Here is a 21,762-nt window from a genome sequence, read left to right as displayed (position 1 = left end):
AGGAGGGCAGTGGTTACAGTCCTGTTTGTTCTTTGTGTGTGTTTGCAATTGGCCATACCAGCAAAGTATATGCAGATGAACATGCATTATGCAGGGGAACTGTTACGCCCTGCACTGCTACTACTATTATTTGTAGTCATAGTTTTATTATCCTTATTGTTACTACAAATACCAACTGCTATAATTACTATGAATCATGTTTCTGTATATCTGTATCTGTGTCTCTGTGTCCCAGCAGCAGATGGACCCCACCGAGAGCCTGGTTCTGTCCCAGGTTTCTGCCTGTTTAAAGGAAGTTTTTCTTCGCCACTGTTGCACAAAATGCTTGCTTTTGGGGGGAATTGTTGGGCCCTTGTAAATTATGGATGGGGTCTAGACCTACTCTATCTGTAAAGTCATAAACTCATAACCTATCCTTGATATAGCCTGTTGTTGCCCATGTGTGTGTGTGTGTGTGTGTGTGTGTGTGTGTGTGTGTGTAGACTCACCATCCATCAATCTCCTTTGTAACATTGTGTATCAAATCTCCTTTACGGAAGCTGAGCTCATCTGGCTTCACAGCCTGGTAGCCATATATGGCCCTAACTGTACTTTGAGGCTGAAGGAAACAAACACACACAATCGTGAATGTTTTTGTCAAAGGCAACTGCAAAAGATAGCATAGTATATGTGACGTATACACACCAGTGAGGGCTCAATCTCATTGGGTTCCACGTATGTCTTCACCTCATACAGAGAGGCACAGTCTTTCTCCTGTGTTAGCACAACACACTGTTAGGTACCAGTCAGAGCAAATTACATATTATTGGGTTTAGAAACATGCATTGAACTGATATTAGCCCAACCTTCCTCCACAGCGCTGCGGAGGAAGGTCTGGCTAGTCCTCACAGCATTCTAGGACGGGCGAAAAACATGCTCTGGTTTATTGGCATTTCTTTAAACCAATCACAATCGTCTTGGGCGGCACTAAGCACCGCACAGAGCAACGGTGCCTCTGCTAAATAGCCTCAGGAAGGAACTTGTTTTGGTGGAACATGTGTACATTCAAAAGTAGTTTTAGTCGTGCAACAGAAAACTCAGATTGGACAGATAGTCTAGCTAGCTGTCTGGATTTACGATTTACGATTTACTGAGTTTAGAACGCCAACAAGTGGAACATCATGAATATAGACTGCCTCAACAGTAACTCACTGTGCTGAAGCGGTCAACCAGCTCAGAGGTGACTGGGTAACGTAGCTTGATCTTGCGATACAGTGGCTTCTTCTTGAAGTAGTTGACCAGCTCCACAAGGCTCTCAAACTCTGTTGTGGTGCCTAGCAGGTACATGTTGCCCTCCTTCTGGATCCGACAGTGTTTCACCTTACCGTCACCTCTGAAAGAGAGAGATGATTAATAATACACACACACAAAGAATCCAGCAAGTAGAAATACATTCTCAAGTCATTGCACCTGAATGTGATGGCGAAGGAGTCTGGTTCTCCTTCTCTCTGTCGGATGAGGAAAGCTCCATCTCTAGGAATCCTCAGTAGGTAATCCTCTGCCTGACCTCTGCTCAGATTACTGTAGAACCACCTGCACAACACACACACAAGGATAGTTACTGTGTGTGTGTGTGTGTGTGTGTGTGTGTGTGTGTGTAAAAAATGTACTGAAGAAAGAGAGAGGGGAAAGAGTGACTGTGCTTCTGTGGGCGTATGAGAGTGAAAGTGCAATGTAAAAAAAAATAGAGGGCATGCACCTGTGGTTGATACAAAGAGAATGTGAAAGGTAAAGCTTTACCAAACCAATATTATACTGAGTACTGGCACTTCTGATTTATGTCCACATGAGTCCTCTTACTTCTAATTGTTATTAAGGGTATTATTAATAGGACTGTGAGATTTGGACTGTTTCTAAACACTCTGGTTTCAACAGTTTTTTTGCTGTTGGCGTCATACAGAGCCAGTTTTCTATATATGGTCATCTGCTCCAGGCACGCTACTGCAGTGTTTACATTACAAACACTGCTATATGTAGCTACATGCTAACGTCAGGGAAACCTGTAATCTGAAGATGTTAATTTCTCACAATTTCCTGTTGGAACATGTTCAGTTGTGTAGTTTTTGGTTTAGAAGCCTTTTTTGTGATTTGTGACGGTAGAAAGTACTGCTATACTCTGTATAGTCCACTGCTAACTACATGTACAGTAGCTACATGCTAGCGCCAAGGAAAGCTGTTATCACTAAAAACGCTCCATCCTAAATCCTCCCGCTAGCGCAAGGTATAATAATTAATCGCTAGCTTACATTGTATAATGATTTTTAGCATGTGAACTCAGTCCCCTGTGATGTATAAGACTACAGATGTATAATATGTATAAGATGTTTGTTCATATACTGTATGACTCACCCCTCTTGTAGATGTGGGTTGGGCACTGGTACAGCGTCAGTGAGGCGCAGTTCAAAGTCTTGGCAACGCAGCGGGTTTTCTTCATAGTGATGGATCAGGGAGTACACGCTGGGAAAGTGCAGGTTTGGCGTCAGGTAGAAGTAAGTGTGTGCCCCCTCTGAACCCGAGCGAATACGACAGTGCTGGACCCTCCCACTGCGCCTGAAATACACACAGCAGACATGTGCTTACAGATACATACAATTGATTGAAATAATATTACAAAATCTTTATAGCCTAAAAGCAATAAAAGCAAAAACCTTCTATAATCTGATTTCAGACCTTTGGAAGAGGCGGCCCCTGAAATGCAGGGGCAGGTCTAGAAGGGAGGGCCTGGCACCCGCCCCCCTGAAATAAGATTGGCCCCCCCTGGTGCCCCCCCCAATCCATTGAGCTAGAGTGCTGTCACTTTGATGCCTGTTCTGCCAATCGCTGCCTTTCATTTGGTAAATTGATATATACTTTCAACACACATTATATGGCAACTGTGTGCTTTGTTGAAATTTTGAGGCCAGTTCTGAAGTAGAAACTAATAATAAATAATAAATAAATTGTGTATTGTATTGTAATATGTACTTTATTTCTGTTCTGTTCCTGTTATCTAAAAACTGTGTACAGCAAGGTTTTCTTTGTTGAAGTTTAAGGGCAAGTTAACGTAAGTGTATTGCGCCTTATTTTAATACGGTTCTGTGAAAAATCTTTTCAGCCCTTGTCACATGACCAATTAACGTTTCCATGATGACTATCCAATTATTATTATCCCCCCACCCTGTGCCACCCCACTTCAAATCCTGGAATCGCCCCTGCTGAAATGTGACAGCATATCACACCACACGTTTTTTTGGTTGGGCTGGCCATGAGATGAAGAAATGAGATGTTGTACCAGAAGGAGAGGGTGAAGTCTGTGACATAAGTATCGCTCTGTCGGACCAAGAAGGTGCCATCTCTCCCCCCAGTCTCTGCACAGTAATCACGGATCAGTTGCTCAGCCATCAGCCTGCCCTCCTTCATGCGACCATGGAACCATGGCTCTGAACAGTGCATGTCCTGGAACTGAGAAACACAAGAACAAGACTGGTTTTAACACACACACACACACACACACACACACACACACACTTCGTCATTGTCTCTTGTTTGTAAGGAAACGATCACTGACCAGTATATCATTCTTTTTAAGATAATTTTTTTGGGGCTTTTCCCTTTATTCGATAGTGAAAAAAGTTAAAATTAAAGTTTTAATAATATCAGAAAATGTCTTCAGTTAAATTTACCTTATTGTACCTTGTATTGTTTCTCACCAGAATGCATTGTGGGTATCCTTGAGACATTAAAAGCATAAAACATTTACAAAGTTGATTTTTTTTTTTGGCCATTTTAGGCCTTTATTATATAGGACAGCTGAAGACATGAAAGAGAAGGGGAATGACCTGCAGCAAAGTGCCGCAGGTCGGAGTCGAACCTGCAGCCACTGCGTTGAGGAGTAAACCTCTATATATGGGCGCCCGCTCTACCAGGTGAGCTAACCAGGGGCCCACAAAGTTGATTTTTTTTAATTTTTTAATTCTTTTTTATTTATATTTTGCATTGTTTAAACCACGTTTGTTGGCTAGCACTCTTTTTCCATGCCTTTTGTTGGCATTTTGATGTGTTTTCTTGCCAGCTCAATACAAACAATATAGAAACCCACTCAATCTAAACACTACTCAAAGGGTAGCTTTAACCTTACAGTTACTCCAATAAGAATCATGACCTCTCTCCTGTACTGGTAAACTGTACACAGTTTTTTTTTGGCAGTTTGCAGTTTGATGATCTGTATCAGCGTTTTATTTACCTGATGACTGATGTTAATGAATTAAAAAGTGTTGTACTTTGGCTCTGCTACAGCTCTGTGTCTGTCCCTCTGCTTCAGTTTCACTCCCCACTGAGTCTGACTTCATGTCCCCCCCCACACACACACACAACACTATCTGACTCTCTGTTACTGGGGATTATGATGAAGTTTCTCATTTATTAAATACTTGATTAAAGCGTTTTTTTTAAGTTTAGTGTTGGAGTTTGTAAGATTCTAAAATCTTAATTTTGACTTATTTTTCATTTTCACTGTAAATCTAAACATATCTGTTCCAAATATCGGCTATCGGTTTCATTAACTACTAATAATCGGTATCGGCCTTGAAAAAACAGTATCGGTTAATCCCTATTTTTTACCTTCCTTGGATCTTCATCCTCCTCCTCGTGCTCCTCTGCATAGTACAGCTTGTCATCCGAGATCACACAGAAGTGCGTGTTCCACCGCTGAGAAAGAGAAATGAAAATGTTCTTATGAATGAATGTCGTTTTAGATGGTTTAGGCAGGCAGTAGGAAGCAGGGTCAGCTTGGGGGGCAGACACGCCACGAGGAAGACGCCGGAGACAAGACATTTGTTAGACAAAAAGACTGAGAAAGCTGTCTTCTACACACCTTTTAAAGAGCCCCTGTTGTGCTTTTATAGCTTTTTGACACAGTGCTGGTGAAAAACACTCCTGATCATTCTGGGATAGGGGAAGAACACACTTTGGCTTTTTTGTATTTCTTTAAACCAATCACAACCGTCTAGGGTGCCGCTAGTAGTGGCGTTCCAGTAGAAATTTCCCACTGGGAAATTCCAACTTCCCAGTTCAACTGGAACACACTATTATCCCAGCACCTCATTTGTAATCCAGTAAGCCCGTCTACAAAGCAGTTTACCTTATTTAGTGATACATGTGTGATGTAAAAATAGGGTTGGGCATCGTTTTGATTTTTTTATTCTGATTCTTCCTTTCGAATCTGGTTCTTTGAAGGGTGGAGTTGAAACGGGTCACACGCTTATTTCACAGATAAGAGGGGAGTTTTATTTTGATTCAATGGAGATGTACAGTTTTACCGTAAAATAAAGCCCGCTTTAGAGCGCCGCTTACTGTGCTCCGTGGCTGCAACACAACAAGCGCCTGGAAGCACGGTGGACGCTATGGAAATCAAAACTTGCGTGTGTTAAATTTGGAACCAATGATCAGATTGGAAACCAAACGATTAAAGCAGCCATATTCTGCTCATTTTCAGGTTCATAATTGTATTTTAAGGTTGTACCAGAATAGGTTTACATGGTTTAATTTTCAAAAAACACCATATTTTTGTTGTACTGCAGTGCTCTCTCTCACTGCTGCAGATCCTCTTTTCAGCTGGTCTCTGTTTTAGCTACAGAGTGAGACCTCTTTTCTTCTTCTTCTTCTGTACTATCTTTGATTGCACTTGCACATGCCCAGTAGCTCAGCTGTAGATCATGTCAGCTAGCTAGCTCCATAGACCGTAAAAGAGGCTGTTTCTACAACTTTGGTCAGTTACAAGGCAGGATTAGCTGGGAGACTTCTAAATGAGGGCGCACATGGAAGTAGTTCTTTTGTAGATTATGGTGAACTTGTGTGTGCTGTAGCAGTGCTTTGCTATTGAGAACGAGGTAGCATGCTAGCGTTAGCATGCTAGCATTAGCATTAGCATTAGCATGCTACGAGCTAATGGTTGCGGTTAGCCTGCTCGTTTCGGCTTGTGACGTCACAAGCCGTGCCGATTTTGACCAGCTCACCCAGAGACTGAAGGCAGGACACATTCAGAAACCGTATCTCACTCTAAACACCATGGATGGATTTTTTTCAAAGTTTGTATGTGTGTGGAAGCACCAGAGACACAACATAACACCCCAAATCCCAGAAAAAGTGATTTTTTCATAATATGGGCACTTTAAAAAAAACATTTTTTAAATGATTCCAAGTTGGAACCCAATCCTATGTAAAAGAGATCAACAGATCATCCTTATGTTAGGAGTCTCAGCTACGTCAGATTTAACCCAGTTGAGCCCTCAGACAGTACCTGGTCCACAGGGTCCCAGATCTCCAGATCTCCCTGTTTCTCCCCCTTCCTGAAGTCTTTACTGAATCCTCCTCCCTCCACACTGAGCTTCTTGTGCTGCATAAGGACAAAACAAAACCTTTTGTCATTGACTTACCAATTCCACTGACACATCAGTATGTTTAGACACACACACCCGTGCGCATACACACACACACACACACAGACACACACACATACACACAGAGTACCTTGAGTATGATCTTGCCCTTCAGCTGTGTAGGTGAAGGAAGCTGCTCAGCCATCTGCTCCACAGGATCAAGCAGCAGTTTGTCTCCAAACACGTCTCTGAAGATACGAGCCATCTGACGCTGCTGCTCTATAGGGCAATGCTCCTCTATGGACAGGATCACTGGGAACCTGAGAGAGAGAGAGAGAGACAGAGAGAGAGACAGAGAGAGAGAGAGAGAGGGAGAGAGAGAGAGAGAGAGAGACAGAGAGAGAGACAGAGAGAGCGAGAGAGAGACAGAGAGAGAGACAGAGAGAGCGAGAGAGAGACAGAGAGAGAGACAGAGAGAGAGAGAGAGAGAGAGAGAGAGAGAGAGAGAGAGAGAGAGAGAGAGAGAGACAGAGAGAGAGACAGAGAGAGCGAGAGAGAGACAGAGAGAGAGACAGAGAGAGAGAGAGAGAGACAGAGAGAGAGAGAGAGAGGGAGAGAGAGAGAGAGAGAGAGAGAGAGAGACAGAGAGAGAGACAGAGAGAGAGACAGAGAGAGCGAGAGAGAGACAGAGAGAGAGACAGAGAGAGAGAGAGAGGGAGAGAGAGAGAGAGAGATAGAGAGAGGGAGAGAGAGAGAGACAGAGAGAGAGAGAGAGAGAGAGAGAGAGACAGAGAGAGAGACAGAGAGAGAGAGAGAGATAGAGAGAGGGAGAGAGAGAGAGACAGAGAGAGAGAGAGAGAGAGAGAGAGAGAGACAGAGAGAGCGAGAGAGAGACAGAGAGAGAGAGAGAGAGAGAGAGAGAGAGGGAGAGCGACAGAGAGAGAGACAGACAGAGGGAGAGACAGATGTTGAATGTTGATATGACAGATTGAATGAACAAATGTGCAAATGTCTCTGAAAGCTAGTATGCGTGTGTGTGTGTGTGTGTGTATGTGTGTGTGTGTGTGTGTGTGTGTGTGCGTGCGTGTGCGTGTGCATGCGTGTTAGCGTGTTTGCATGTTTGCGAGTGTCACTGACATAGTGACAGCATGTTTTTGCGATTCTTACTCTGACGTGACAAAAGCGTGATCGTTGATGGCTTTGACCACATCCTCAAACTTGATCTTGGTGGTCCTGGTCCAGCCGTGGTAGATTATTGGCTCCCCGGGCCCTTCCCAGCAGTCCACTGCACAGATTCAGAACCACCCAACGCACACAAAAACAGGTGTTGTAGATATAAAAATAAAGTATTATTTATTATTACTTTCTGATTCATGCTGGCCCAAAATGAGACCAATGCTGCTAATGTAACTCCCGAATGTGAACTAAAATACATGATCTGCTGTATGTGTAGCACACTGGGACTGGTTTATACTGACATTCAACACAGCGGCATCCCAGACGCAGACATCGCACATACGCCTCTGTGGATGACTCACTACGAATCTGATCACCTGTCAGGTAGCTGTTGAAGGACAAACAAAAGGGGAGACATGCCAGATTAAATATGGTTCACAAAATGAAAACCTTGGTCATTCCATTTATTGTTACTTTCGGAGGTGGTCAGGTTTTGACCCTGTTAGTGAATTATTACCAGAATATCTGGTTCCAAATTCTAATAAAAGGTTGAAAATATGTAACTAATTGCTCTATTCATGTTAATTAAATTGACTAACGCTTCTTAGATCGGTTATAAACCATTAATAAGAACAATGTTTGGGTTGCCAGGTCTAACATCTAACTTTCTAATCCATCCAAAGTCATTTAAGGAGCACTGCAGCAACTTAGTATTGTGCTTCCATAAAGTTGGTGGACTCACAAGTGACAGAAAATGGGAATGGGGATATTTTGACTTTCAGCTCCAAAAATATAATCCTGCAATTCCCATAATGCAACTAACAGCACAATTTGTTAAAATCCACATTTTTAAACTCCATTGTGTAAATTTGTAATGCAGACTTTTTGTTTATGTTTTTTAATGTCTTGTTTTGTCATATTTGAGAGGCTGAAAACAGATCTACAGTACAAAGCATAAGTACGTGATATGTTGGTTTGGATCATACTGACGTGTTGTGTGAGGAGCTGATCCAGTAATGAGACAGAGGGTTGTTCATGTCCAGGTTCCTGATCTCAGAGAACTTCTCATCCCACACAGAGTTCTCCTTGGAAAAGAGGAAACTGAGGAACTAGAGGAGGAGAGAGTTTACACAGTCCCTCATTATTTGTGCGATTCACTTTTGTAAATGATAAAACTTCAAATATAACAACAACAAAGCTTTTAGCAGCATTTCTTTCAAGCCAAACGGTCATAATCCTTATCATATTTCTTGTCTAAGTCATTGAACTGCATTCCTATAAATAACTATTCAGCCTGCCATTTCCTGCCAAATTCAGCTCAGTTAGGGCCCATTCAGACCAAAATAAGCAATCCGGCGATTTGCTGCATGGTGGTGTGGCAGTGTAGGAGTGTCACTGAAACGACCCATTTGTGTGACGTCCTGTTGTGTTCGTTAAAAGAGTTGGAGACAAGCCACATCTGGCTGCAGATGTTTTGCCTGATGTATTTAGGATTGTGGTTGACTTTGAAAAAATTGCTGATTCAGTTGTTTCATGTTTTTAATGTTTTTGTGTATTTTGTGTGTGTGTATGTGTGGTTGTACTGCTGCCTGTCTTGGCCAGGACATTCTTGAAAAAGAGATTTTTAATCTCAATGAGTCTTTTCCTGGTTAAAGCTATAGTGTGTAGTTTCTGTCTCCCCCATGAGGAATTCTAAGTAATGACAACAAAACTGACAGGGCGTCCACATGATACAAGCCTTCCGTGATCGCCCTCGTCCACCCAGTTGCTAGTAGCCAAGGAAGACACGGAGGATTAAAAACATGATGGACTCTTCAGAAGAGGTCATTATCTTCACTCCAGTTTCTGCGCGGGAAAGTCTCCAGACGCCCCAATCTTCTGAACATAGTCATACTGAGAAATCCAGAGAGAGTTGTGTGGAGCTGATAGTCTTAATTAGCTTTGTAGGGTTAGGGTTGTGAATGCCCACTTATACACAAATGCAGCAAAATATTATTAAAAATACATATATTATTATATATATATATTATTATTTTTAATATATATTTATATTTATATATATATAAATATATATATTAAAAATAATAATTTTTAAATTTTTTTTAACCTTTATTTATTCAGGAAAGGTTCGCTGAGAGGCAGCCTCTCTTTTGCAGGAACGCCCTGATCACATTCACACAGTTCCACATTCATACCTGGAGGCTGCCCAGTACAACCACAGTCTGATCTGCTGGCCACTGAGCAGCTTCACTGGAGAAGCTGGGGTTAAGGGCCTTGCTCAAGGGCACCTCAGTGGTGGTAATGAGGGAGGGACAAGCACTGCTCCTTGACTTTCCCCACCCAGATTTTATCCTGTCGGTCTGAACCAGCGACCTCCCGGTAACAAGCTCACTTCTTTAACCTTTAGGCCACCACTGCTTGACTTGATGTCAAACTGCCAATTGTGCCAATAAAAACCCTTTCTACGTACAGTGTCCTCTATCCCAGTCTGTTGCATCTTTGCATAGTCTATCTCTGTTACACACGATACTTGCAGGCCCAGAGCAGAATACCTCGCTGACGGTGAACTCGGGATCATTGGTTTTTCTCATGGTGTCATCGATGAAGGTGGTCATCAGTTCTCTGACTTGGTTCAGGTCATTGGCCCAGGATTCCTGAGGGATGAAGGGACACAGAAAGAAGAGAGGAATATATTTTTTTAAAGATTTTTTTTGTTTTCGTGTGTGGGATTTTTAGGCCTTTGTTTCTGACAGGTGAGCTTTAGACATGAAAGCGGAGAGAGAGGGGGAACGACACGCAGCAAAGGGCTGCAGGTCGGAGCCGAACCCATGGCTGCTGCGTCAAGGCCCGAGCCTCTGTACATGGGCGCGCGCTCTGCCAGGTGAGCTACACATGCGCCTAGAGAGGGATACAGTACCAGTCAAAAGTTGTTTGTTTAAGCAAATGTTAAAATGAATTAACAGTCTGTGTATATAAGTGACTGTGTTATAAGTGTAAAGTGTTGTTATAGCATCAATTAGCTTTTATTGGTGTCTTTGTTGATATCTTAAAGTTTCATTTTCAATCAATCATTCATTCATTGGTGCTTTTCAAATATATTTATATAATACTTATATTTGTATATGCACCTATTTTTTCACATACCATAATAGTCCTGCCTATTCTTTACCATTATTTGTCCAGCTTTGTTGTCCTCGTTCCTAGCTGTTATGTCTATTTCTGTGTACATTGAGAGCAATGCAACAACAAAAGCCAACCCTCACGGTCCCTCAGATCCACCTCAGCCGGTCTCCTCTGCATCCACAAGTCCAACCTCAGCAGTTTGGGGGACAGAGCCTTCTCCAGGACAGCTCCCAGGCTCTGGAACTCCCTCCCCCAAGAGATCTGCACCTCTGAGTCCCTCACCATCTTCCACTCCCACCTCAAGACCCATCTCTTCACCTCTGCCTATCCCTAGCCCCACGCCCCCCCTCCCTTTTCATCTGTGCCTGAATCTTGTTTTGTTTTGCATTGTTTTTATTATTTACCTGCCATGTAAAGCGACTTTGAGTTCATGAAAAGCGCTATATAAATTAAATTTATTATTATTATTATTATTATTATTAACAAAAGAAAACCAGAGTCAGAGTCCTTGGTGTGTGTACACATACTTGGCCAAAAAAGGTGAGTCACTCAAACTGGCAAGAAGAAATTCCGCCTATTAAAGGGTAACTACTGTTTTTTCCAACCCTGACCCTATTTTCCTGTTTTTGTGTCTAAGTGACTGATGGGAACAACAATCTTTGACATTGGTCCAGTATTAAGAGAGATCTCTGCAGTCAGCAGCAGAGAATCAAGCTACAATGTTAGTTAATAGGGATGTTCAGCTTGTATTTACCTTCACTAAAGTGCTCGTTTTGCCGCTGACAGACTAGACTTTTTTAGACTTTTTAAGACCCCGCGGAAACCCTGTCATGTGGGTGGAGGTTTTTTTAATCAGTTAATCTTTTTTTGACCTTGGTATTTCTTTCTTTTTCTTTTCCTCCTTCCCCTCTGCAAAGTGATATAGGTAAGACAGAAGGGGGACTTGGAGGCATGTAGAACATGGAGGTTTGAGATGGCAAGGCAGGAAATTAAAAAAAAGGGGGGGGGGGGGGGGGCAAGGGATTGTGTACAGTATGTTACCTATAAAATAATAATTAACTGCAGGTTATTTGGTATTGTACAAATTACTGGGAAAGAGAATGAGAGAAGAGTGGATTGACACAAGCACAAAGAAGCAGGTAAAACATGAGTCAGACATGCAAAGTTACAACAACACCTCCTTTGTCTGGTGTAATAATCAATGACTTCTTTTACTTTTTGCTGGTAGACGAGGAATCGTTGGAAGTCATGGAGCAGAACTGCCGAGGCATCTGGCTTATCTGTGTTACTGTATAATGGAGAAGAGCAAACACAGTCAAACCACGCTGACTAACTCCAAACTAACTTCATATCAGGGTTTGTTAAGATCAAGTGTTTGATAAGAAAAACAGGAGCTCACCCCAGAATAAAAGCACATGATTCCTTTTTGAACTCATCAAGGATCTGGGTTTAAAATAAAATATGAATGTAAATGCTGGGGAGAAAAAAACATTGGTGCAATAATATATACGGTATATATTTACGTCAATGTGATCAATTCAGACTCACCTCATTCTGTTCAAACATTATAATGTTGTACAATTTATGAAACTGCTCAAAGTCCAGGCGGTCTTTCTTTGCACCCACTTCCTGTGAAAGCAGAAGTAAAAACACTGATTGAGACTACAGTACAAGAGCACCTACAGAGTGACAGATTTATTTCTAAATCAGGTCATGTCTAATCAACAGATTCTCACTCCCAGCGCCACAAAAAAGCGACGCTTGGTCAGGTGCCTTTGGCGTTTGTTTTTGATGCAAAAAGTCTCCTTTAGCGCCTAGCCCTTTGGCGTCATTTTTTGACGCTCTGGGTCGGGACTCTTGGTGTCACTTTTTAACACTCTGGGTCGGGACGTACTGACATGCGAGAGAAGAACGGGACAGTTAGGTGTTAGGAAGAGATTGTGGGTGGGGTTACAATATGAATGTTTCAGTGACACACAGGACAAGAACAGGACACAAAAGCCGGTCACCTGGCTGAAAGTCCTGTGTTGTTGTACCCATCCACCACCCCAACCTGCCTCCTTATGCAGATTTGAGGACTTTCATACTACTCGCTACCGTTGTTGCTCCTAATACTACATCATCTTACAGCACCGCGGTCGAGCTGCTGTTCTGCCCGGTGCATCCCATGCTGACGCTAAAGGGAGATTTTTGCGTCAATGTCTGACACTGAAGCGTTAGTATTTTACGAGTTAGGAGTGAGAAATGGGTTGGACTAATCAAGTCATTGGCAATCTCTGATATGACAGAAATGAAGCAGTTTGCATTGGTTGCATTAGTTGCATTGGTAGAATAGATTAATAGTCTTTAGTATGTTGAGTCTGAGTTTCTAAGGCCTGAGATAGAGAGATGTCCTAAAAAGTTGAATTAATTAATTAGAATAAATTGCACACAACAATGATGAGGACATGACATGAAGACAAGAGTACCTGGAATTTATCTTTGAGAGTACGAGAGCTGGGGGCCTTGTAGTTGAGCAAAGCTAGCAGAGCCTTCAGCTCCTTCATGGAGATGCTGGGAAGGACACAAAGAAACAGTACGCATCATCATCTGTGCATCTGGCATCTTTAATGCATTCAGTATGCCTTTTTGTATGTAACGTGTAAAATATTTAGAAATGTTTTCAACAGTTTAGACAAAAGATGGGATTATGAGCAGTCATGCAGTGCTACAGTTCCTATAGGTTTTCTCACATGTGGAATTTTGATTACTTTAGAAAAACAAGGTTTTGACCTATGATAATTTACATAGTAAATTGATATTGATTTCATAATCTATGTACAAAGCTAGTATGATTGAGTAACCACATAGACATATATACAGTACCTGTTTGTTTTGGTCTGATTGACAGAGTACATCTGCTTCCTCAGCCAACTGGAGGGAGAGAAAGAGATCAATGATTGGTTGTCTGTCTCACTAATAACTGTGTGTGTGTGTGTGTGTGTGTGTGTGTGTGTGTGTGTGTGTGTGTGTACCAGGCTTACCTCTCTATAAGAACTGGAGTCGGAGCTTCCAGTGTCTCTTGCCTCAGCAATTCTAGTCCTATCTGCCATTTCTGTGCCTCTTCAACAGAGTCAGCTGGAAAATGAGCAAAACAGATAAGATAGTATGACGGTATTAAACAGACATTTAGCACTGTGGGATGACACGGAGGGAATTGTTGGTTTTCTGTAAATTATACAGTGTGGTCTAGACCTACTCTATGTCGATAGTGTCCTGGAAAATACTTTAGGAAATACTTGGCCTTTGAGCGCTCATCGTTCACACAAGTTCCTGGCGCAAAGGTGCATTAAACAGAAAATGTGAACATAATCTACACCTTATCAAAGCACTTCATTAGATGCTTGATAATAGAGAGATTAAAAAAAGAAAAAGATTGGGCAATTTCACTTCAGCAAGTTTGTGAGACCTGTGAGATAGGGAATATCTAAGAAATCTTAAAAGCTTTAAACATGGACCCAAATCATTTCTGTATTGTTTATTACAGAGGTAGATGACATTGGCAGATGGCCTACAATGACTTCCTTTCAGACACTAAAGCAGTGCAGAGATTAAACATTAGACAACAAGGATTGGTTGTGGTCCCTCCGTTGGGACTGAAGTGCTACTTGTGGATGATTTACTCCACCTGAGCAGTATTGGTAGTATAATTAAACCCACCTGTGTGTGGAGTTTTGTTTGTATTTGACTGTGCACACCCTGAGGAAGGGACGCTGCCTGAAACGTCCGTTGTGTGGCAATAAACTATCAAATCAGAGTGCTGTCCTAGTAGCTTTATTTATGATCTTTGAACTTGAAATATTGTTATATTGTAGGGATGTCCTGATCAGCTTTTCTGACCACCGATCCGATTTCTTAAAGAGTGAATATCTGCCGATACTGAGTTCCGATCCGATACTTGTAGTTGCTCAGATAATAAAGCTGCACACCTTTTTTGTTTACAAAAATAAGTAAACAAAGTAACTAAAATATGTCTTAAGCTTAATACACAAGAAGTGTGGATAATTAGAGTAATCCGCTTCTGTAAAATACGGGTGAAGCATACTTTTTTACTTGTTGCCAAGGGCTGGCAAGCTACGAGACTCTCTGGACAGACACTGGTGAGTGGCTTGAAAGTGCCGGCATCCAGGCAGTCTGGCGGTACGTCTGTCTGTGGCGCAGGGCATGTGTGATAAAAGGCAGTGATGACTACAAGCTGATGTACATGATCAGAATAAGGTAATTGGGATGAATCCCGATCCCCGATCAGTTAAAAAATGCCAAAATCTGATCTGTTACTGTGATCGGGATCGGGACATCCCTAAAATATTGAAAATAAGCATACTGTAGGCCTTCAAAACATCAACCATATCCAAAGACCTAACAAAGGACATTTAGAAATCCACTTTGGATTAAAAGTCATTAGAACACACAAACAAAGAGCTCACCTCCCAGACTGAGGGTGTTGAGAACAAACTGTGAGCCGTAGAAGATTGTGAAGCAGCTGTTTTCATCGTGTTTGTCCTTGCCATCTTTGAAGCGCTCAAAGTCCTTGGCGTTCCTCCCTGGACGAATCTCTCGGATTTCAAACAGGTCCACTGAAACATATTCCAACAAAAACATATTTCTGCTGAATCAGTGGCATGACATAGCACCTATTTGTCATGGCCGCCAAAAAAAACACTACATGGCACGTCGTGTAGAACTGGTAGTGTGGCATGCAGGCTTTGCAGTTTTACACAGATTTTTTAGCATCTGAGAGTATTTATTTATTTTATGGAACCGCCACGATGCATTTTATTTAATTTGTTTTTGTTTTAAGGCAGGTGAATTCCATCTGTAGTCTGAATCATAAAAAACACAAGTGACAAACAGTATAATACATGGTTCTTTTTCAGTTTCACACATTTTCAGCTCTCATACTGCTGTCACTACAATAGTTAGCTTTCTTTAGGGCATGGTTATTTTCACACTTTGACATACTGTGATGCAGGAAAATCAATATATTAAAACATACCCCCAAAATATCCACAAATAGTATCTTAACTGCAACATCACAAATCTCTTAGCAACTATTACTGTTGTCATGATGGAATTCAATGCAGTAGCTGAGGAAATGTGGGGAAGGAAATGACAAGAGCAGCTTTCGCTCCTACCACAGACAACAAAAGGCACTGACAACTACCGGCATTGGTGAAGCTATTCAGGGGCCAATAGGATGAATGTTAAGATAAAGAAGAATGTAAGGGTGGCTAGGAATATAAGAGGAATGAGTCAAACATGTGGCCCACAGTGAGCCCCGGTGGAGCTAAGGTTAATCCTGCAAGTGCAACCATCACCATGTGTGACAGCTTTTAAGACGTCTAAACCAGCACAGCCCCATGCACGCCCCTCTCTAAGCCTTAATATCTTCTTGATGGAACAATATTTAGCAGGATTCTATTAAAGAACACTTAAAAGAAATTACTAACATACCAAATAATACCAAGATCAAGTATCTAGTAGCCAGTCGAGGTAGTGCATTGTACAGCACTTGCACAACAAGTTCAACATTCAGCCATGGTGATATCCGCTTAATTACATAACCAACATATCATGGCGAGACGACACAAAACAGTGTATACATACTGCCGAATGTATAATACAATTTTTCTATTCTAAGGGTTGGTTCTCCCAAATCACAAAGAAAAATCTGAAGAAGCCCAGTGGCGTGCAGATAGTTTGGGTTTGCTGTGTTTTTAGATCTGCCTCTGAGACTTCTGCAGCCTCTACACTAGTTCACTCCCAATTTTAAGTGTTACTTTCAATTGTATTTCATGGCATTTTAAACTGTTTGTGTAATGTATTTTTATCTCCTAGCCCTCCTTCTCTTCCCCTAAGTAGCTTTGTCACTTGTAAATAAGAACTTGTTCCTAATGACTTGCCTGTAAAAAAAAATTAAGGTGAAATAAAAAACAACAACAAAAAAGAAAAACAATAAAGGTGAATGTTATTTTGATTGCGGTACATTTCTGTGAGTGCAAAGAGTGAAACTGGTGGTTAGAATATATACCAAGTCACCTGGATGCTATTGTGCGTGCATGTGTGTCCTTGTTCATGTGCATGATGGAAATAAACTGGGGGCCAATCGTAAAAACATTGCTTTACATTACAGTATCTTACATCATGAATATAATGTAAAATGCACTGCATGAGATAGCAATTTAAAGCTAACTAAAGCTATACATAGTAATTCAGTCAACTACACTGAAAAAAGCAATCAATGCGGTTGTTCGCTTAATGTGTAATTTCTCATTTCAATAGTTGAAAATTTGTAGTTTTTTCATATAGACTAAACATTGTAAATCATGTTTATGGTTGAAATAATTTTTTCATTGGGATACAATATAAACTGGCAGCTGGACATCAAACTGAAGGAGAGTGTTCATCCATGTAAATTGCAAAGAGATGTACAATAAATATGGTTGGGTTCTAAAAGGAAAGTGTTCTGAGTAGTCATTGATCAACATGTAAGCATGTTTTTTAGAAAACCTAAAACAATTAGTTTGTTATAACATTCAAAAAATGATTGCATGGAGTTAAACATTTCAGATTAAACTGAATCGTGACGTAGGTATCGTGATTTTTTTGTGATGATTTTTAAAATCGATTCTTTTCCCTAGAATCACTATTTTTTATTTTATTTTATTTTAGCAATGATTGACCTAAATATTTTCTGTTTATACGGTACCACCGACGGCGACTACATCAAATCCGTTTCCAGCAAAACAGACAGAAAGCAGAAAATCCATTTTATTTTCTTCTTTACAATGAAATAAATGTCAGGCTGAATGACTTGTGATGGGCATTCTTCTTCGAAAACAATTAGTTTTTAGAAAGCGTATTATTCAACTTTTGTTTTTGTTAAAGAAGTTAAAAAAATACTATCGAATCACAATACTTCTAGTATTGCAATATATATATATATATATATATATATATATATATATACATCACGATACAAACCGAATCGGCACCCATGTATCGTGACAAAAGCATATTGTCCCAGCCCTAATTAATATACTCACAGACACCATCGGTTTTGTCCGCAGTGCGTGTCCATGCCACCTGCCGGGTCTCCATGATGACCTGGACAGTGAGCCGCTCCGTCTTCTGCCGAAACACCGTCATGACCACACCCATCTCCAAGTCCCGTTTGATCAGGATCTTCTTGTACTCCGTCATCTCCCCCTGCTGCTGCTTCCAAGCCATCTCTGCAGCTGAGACAGGACAGGAGAGACACAAAGACTTTCATTCACAGGCAACTAACAACTGCACTCTAAGTGCCCTACTACGCCCCGCACCACCCTGCTACGCCCCGCTATGCCCTAAATGCTACAACTATTATTTCTAGTAACTACTTCATAGTTCCACTGTCTTTATTTTTACTATAACTGCCACCGTTCATCATACCAACTGCTATAATTATGAATCATATTTCTCTATATCTGTATATCTGTATCAGTGTCTGTGTCCAAACCGGCAGCCACAGATGCCACCCACAAAGAGCCTGGGTCTGTCCAAGCTTTCTGCCTGTAAAAAGGTAGTTTTTCCACACCACTGTTGCACCAAATGCTTGCACGTGGGAAATTGTTTGGTCTTTGTAAATTATAGAGTGTGGTCTAGACCTACTCTATCTGTAAAGTGTCTTGAGAAAACCCTTGTTATGATTTGATACTATAAATAAAATTGAAATTGAATTAAGACAGAGGTGTTTTGAAAAAAATCCTGAGCGCTTTTTTAAACGCCACCGCCGACTTCTTTCTGCTGCTCACAGCGTCTTTTTACAGTTGAAAAAAGTTCAACTTTTTTGAAAAAACGCCCTACGTCAAGCACCTTTTTGACAGCCGACCAATGACAAGCAGAGTAGCCAGACCTGTCGTTTTCATAACAACAAAAAATGGAGTCGGAGCACAGCGAGATATACGGTAAGACCGGGTGCTCTCTGTTCAGGGAGCTCTCTTTGTTTTATCTAACGCTAGCACCGCTCCACATGGCGCTCTAGAATACTGTAGCAGCTGTTGTTATAGCAACAAAAGACGCTCTCGGCTGCTTTTTGGAACCAAAACGCTGCCAACTTTTTTTTACTACAAAAGCGCCCATGTCAACTTTTTCTTGTAAAAAAAGACGCCAAGTGTGAACATAGCCTTAGGCATCATCAGGGTTTTTTCTTTGTTCTCCTATTGATTAGGGTTTCTGTCCTCAGATCTGTCATCCACTTTTCCTCACGTACAATACAACAGCAGTATTAATATCACATGCAAATGTTAAGAGCTCAGATACATATCTTATAGTGACCATGCTCTCTTTCTGCCTCAGTTCATTTCATTATTATCAGTCTCGTTTCAATACAATCCCTCATGCTCTATGTCAATCATTTATTTTATACATACAGTACACTGTATTAGTTTATTTTATACATACAGTACACTGTATTAGTTTATTTTATACATACAGTACACTGTATTAGTTTATTTTATACATACAGTACACTGTATTAGTTTATTTCTTTGTGGCTTTGCGGGAGAAAGTTAGATGGGCATTGGTGGTAATGAGGATGGGGCTGTTTTTGATTGGAGTTAAAACTTGTTCCAATAGACAACGTCATTAGACTGGACAAAACATTTGTTATTAAAAACTCTACAGTTGCAGTGGCCACAATCTTATCAGCAGTAAGTGGATGACAGTATGGCTTCCCATGACCCGGTGCATTTCTATGGCTGAAACGGACCAGGAATATAGTGTAAAATAAGAATAGTGTGGGTACATACTTGTGGAGTTGAGGTATAGCGTTGAAGGTTAAAATGGTACGTCACAATGCCTAATATTTAACTTGCAAATGAATAGAGATATCAAAACAAAACTGTGCCACAGGAGTTCTGTTGAATGACATTTGAACTACACTATGTTATGAAATATCAATAAAAATGTACTGTGAAGAGTTTTCTAGGATTTTTCTACGCCTAAAAAATAAATAATATGTTATGAAAGACAATACAAAATCACTTAGAAAAGTCCATAAACTCGTGCAAATAAATCACTGGCACTGGGACCCCATTCTTCATATTTAGATGTGATTAAAAAGACGTGTGATGTTGTATACACCAGAAAGAATGCTTTGATGCTTATCATTATAAAGAGTGTGCGGATGAATCCCTCACTTAATATCAATAAATGATTAACTGACATTACACAACTATTCCCCTGTTTTACCTGCTCAAACCTTTACCCTGTGAAGGGAATGTCCCCTATTGGGATCACCTTATTTAGACTAACTCATTTCCTCATACTCATGCTGCAGCAATACATAACACAAATACTGTGCCAATACAGCCATAAATGTGTTCACGTCACGCATGCAAACACGCCCACTTCAGGAAAACCAGTGTTTATATGAAATGAGGATGTGATGATGCACTGTGCTGAATTTTAACATGTTTTGCTCTGTTGCTGTGTCATTCCTTAGACACACACTGAAACATATATACAGTGAAGGAATGCATATGTATACACATGCACCTACCAACTTTCTGGTTAAGGTTAATAAGATCACATTTCATGGGAATTTAATTTGCGTTTTTGAAATTGCACTTAAATGGGTCAAAACTGCATTAATTGCATCAGACAAAATAAATGCGACAAGAGGCAAAACTCTTCCCACTGGTTAAATTAGACTAAGGCCAGAGGAACAGATGAGACAGTAGTGACAACAGACTGGTCCAGCAATGACTTTTTATATTTTTTAAGGCTAAACCAAAAGTTAGTTCCACCACAGCTCACTGACTGCAACCCCAGTTATTTATGTAGATTAAAGTTAAAAGGAAGCTTTGTATTTAACACAATATTCATATGCATTATCAATATTTACAAACTCTTTTTGTACTTGCTGGGTGTTAACATTGAATATGATCATGTGTAATGCCAAATGGTCGCTTGTAAACCAACAGTAATAATCTCACAACTCTACTGAGCTTTTAATGCTCTTGAAGCTCACAGTTTTTTATTAACGGTAGCCAGCTGTTTTCAGCCGAAGGACTAGGCCACCCAGCACCAAATCACAGACATACAAATTCAAAAACTAGCTGGTGATGAAAATCAAACACTTAGCAGCTTGCGAGGCAGACATTTTCCCAGACGTTGGTGGAGACCAAAAAAGAGCTAAAAGGAGATTGAATACTGGACCTACATTCAACAGGTTGCCAGAAACATGCCTCAGAATGAATTCAAATAGTGCTCCATGTCTGTTGTATGTGTAAGTAAGAAACTGGTTATTGAATAACAATAAGGCTGTTGTGTCTGCCAGTTTGTTATGGTTATATAACTGCAGAATTCTAATGTTAAGCTCACCTGTGAGAAAGTTAAAGCAGAGGTCATACTGTATTCCTCCTGTCTCACCAAACACCTGATGTTACAAGCTAATTTAATCTAATAATTTATACATTTCAATGTCTACAATTAAAATGAGTACACATACCTGGGCTAGGCTATGAGGTAAATAATTTGGTTCCAACCCACCGTGGCCAGTCCACTTTCACAGCAACTTCGTTGGCATAAATGTGTTAGCTCTAGAACAAATGGACCAGTAAACCTGTGACCCTTGATTGGCTCCACCTATTGCTGTCAAATTCAGCCAATGAGATGAGCAGCTCTAACATTTGTAGCGTTGGTAAATACTGTAACTCCAACCTAGTCCTTAAGTGTATCAGTGACTACGTTTACATGCACATAATATTCCCAAAAAGATAATATTCCGACTAATGCCTACCATACACTAGAAGACTTTGAACAGACTTTGATAAGAATGAAGTCTGACTCCATCTCACATCTAGAGACAATCACTTCATAATATGTAAAGACTGGGGATCTTGCAGGGTAACAAATTGCAAAACTATAACTAGATTTGTTTTTAAAAATGTAACCAAGCTTGCTAGCGCTAGCATTAGCTGGTAACTTATGTGAAAGTTTGTCGATTTTCTGTTCCGCCATGCATGCAGATGAATGGCGGCAGTAC

At 40.7% G+C, this 21,762-nt stretch overlaps 1 protein-coding gene and 1 long non-coding RNA gene across 4 annotated transcripts in view; one reads left to right on the top strand and one right to left on the bottom strand.

Annotated features, from left to right (window-relative positions):
* plcg2 (phospholipase C, gamma 2) overlaps positions 1-21,762 on the bottom strand; it is a 37,093-nt gene that overhangs the window by 11,991 nt on the left and 3,340 nt on the right. Inside the window, exons 1-21 of one of the 3 annotated variants that reach the window (XR_004897833.1) lie at positions 17,780-17,963; positions 15,161-15,310; positions 13,718-13,811; positions 13,560-13,607; positions 13,163-13,247; positions 12,243-12,323; positions 12,094-12,137; positions 11,910-11,982; positions 10,124-10,225; positions 8,562-8,680; positions 7,874-7,959; positions 7,563-7,680; positions 6,547-6,715; positions 6,317-6,412; positions 4,639-4,725; positions 3,311-3,501; positions 2,389-2,589; positions 1,450-1,572; positions 1,192-1,372; positions 685-753; positions 489-598 (exon numbers count right to left, since the gene is read on the bottom strand). Coding sequence is in view for 2 of the 3 variants with exons in the window: in XM_031285565.2 (XP_031141425.1) it covers positions 489-598; positions 685-753; positions 1,192-1,372; positions 1,450-1,572; positions 2,389-2,589; positions 3,311-3,501; positions 4,639-4,725; positions 6,317-6,412; positions 6,547-6,715; positions 7,563-7,680; positions 7,874-7,959; positions 8,562-8,680; positions 10,124-10,225; positions 11,910-11,982; positions 12,094-12,137; positions 12,243-12,323; positions 13,163-13,247; positions 13,560-13,607; positions 13,718-13,811; positions 15,161-15,310; positions 17,780-17,963 (2,411 nt within the window). In the remaining variant the exon portion in view is untranslated. Of the gene's footprint in view, positions 1-488; positions 599-684; positions 754-1,191; positions 1,373-1,449; positions 1,573-2,388; positions 2,590-3,310; positions 3,502-4,638; positions 4,726-6,316; positions 6,413-6,546; positions 6,716-7,562; positions 7,681-7,873; positions 7,960-8,561; positions 8,681-10,123; positions 10,226-11,909; positions 11,983-12,093; positions 12,138-12,242; positions 12,324-13,162; positions 13,248-13,559; positions 13,608-13,717; positions 13,812-15,160; positions 15,311-17,779; positions 17,972-21,762 lie in introns of those variants that run through there. The other 2 variants (XM_031285565.2, XM_031285566.2) reach the window with 2 other exon arrangements.
* Positions 121-12,926, top strand: LOC118495424. Its single transcript, XR_004897836.1, has 3 exons — positions 121-132; positions 3,501-3,504; positions 12,838-12,926. It is a non-coding gene; the product is annotated as an uncharacterized LOC118495424 (long non-coding RNA).

The sequence above is a fragment of the Sander lucioperca genome, chromosome 7 (assembly GCF_008315115.2).
Source record: "Sander lucioperca isolate FBNREF2018 chromosome 7, SLUC_FBN_1.2, whole genome shotgun sequence".
NCBI lineage: Eukaryota > Metazoa > Chordata > Actinopteri > Perciformes > Percidae > Sander > Sander lucioperca.
This window is presented reverse-complemented; position numbering and strand designations above follow the sequence as displayed.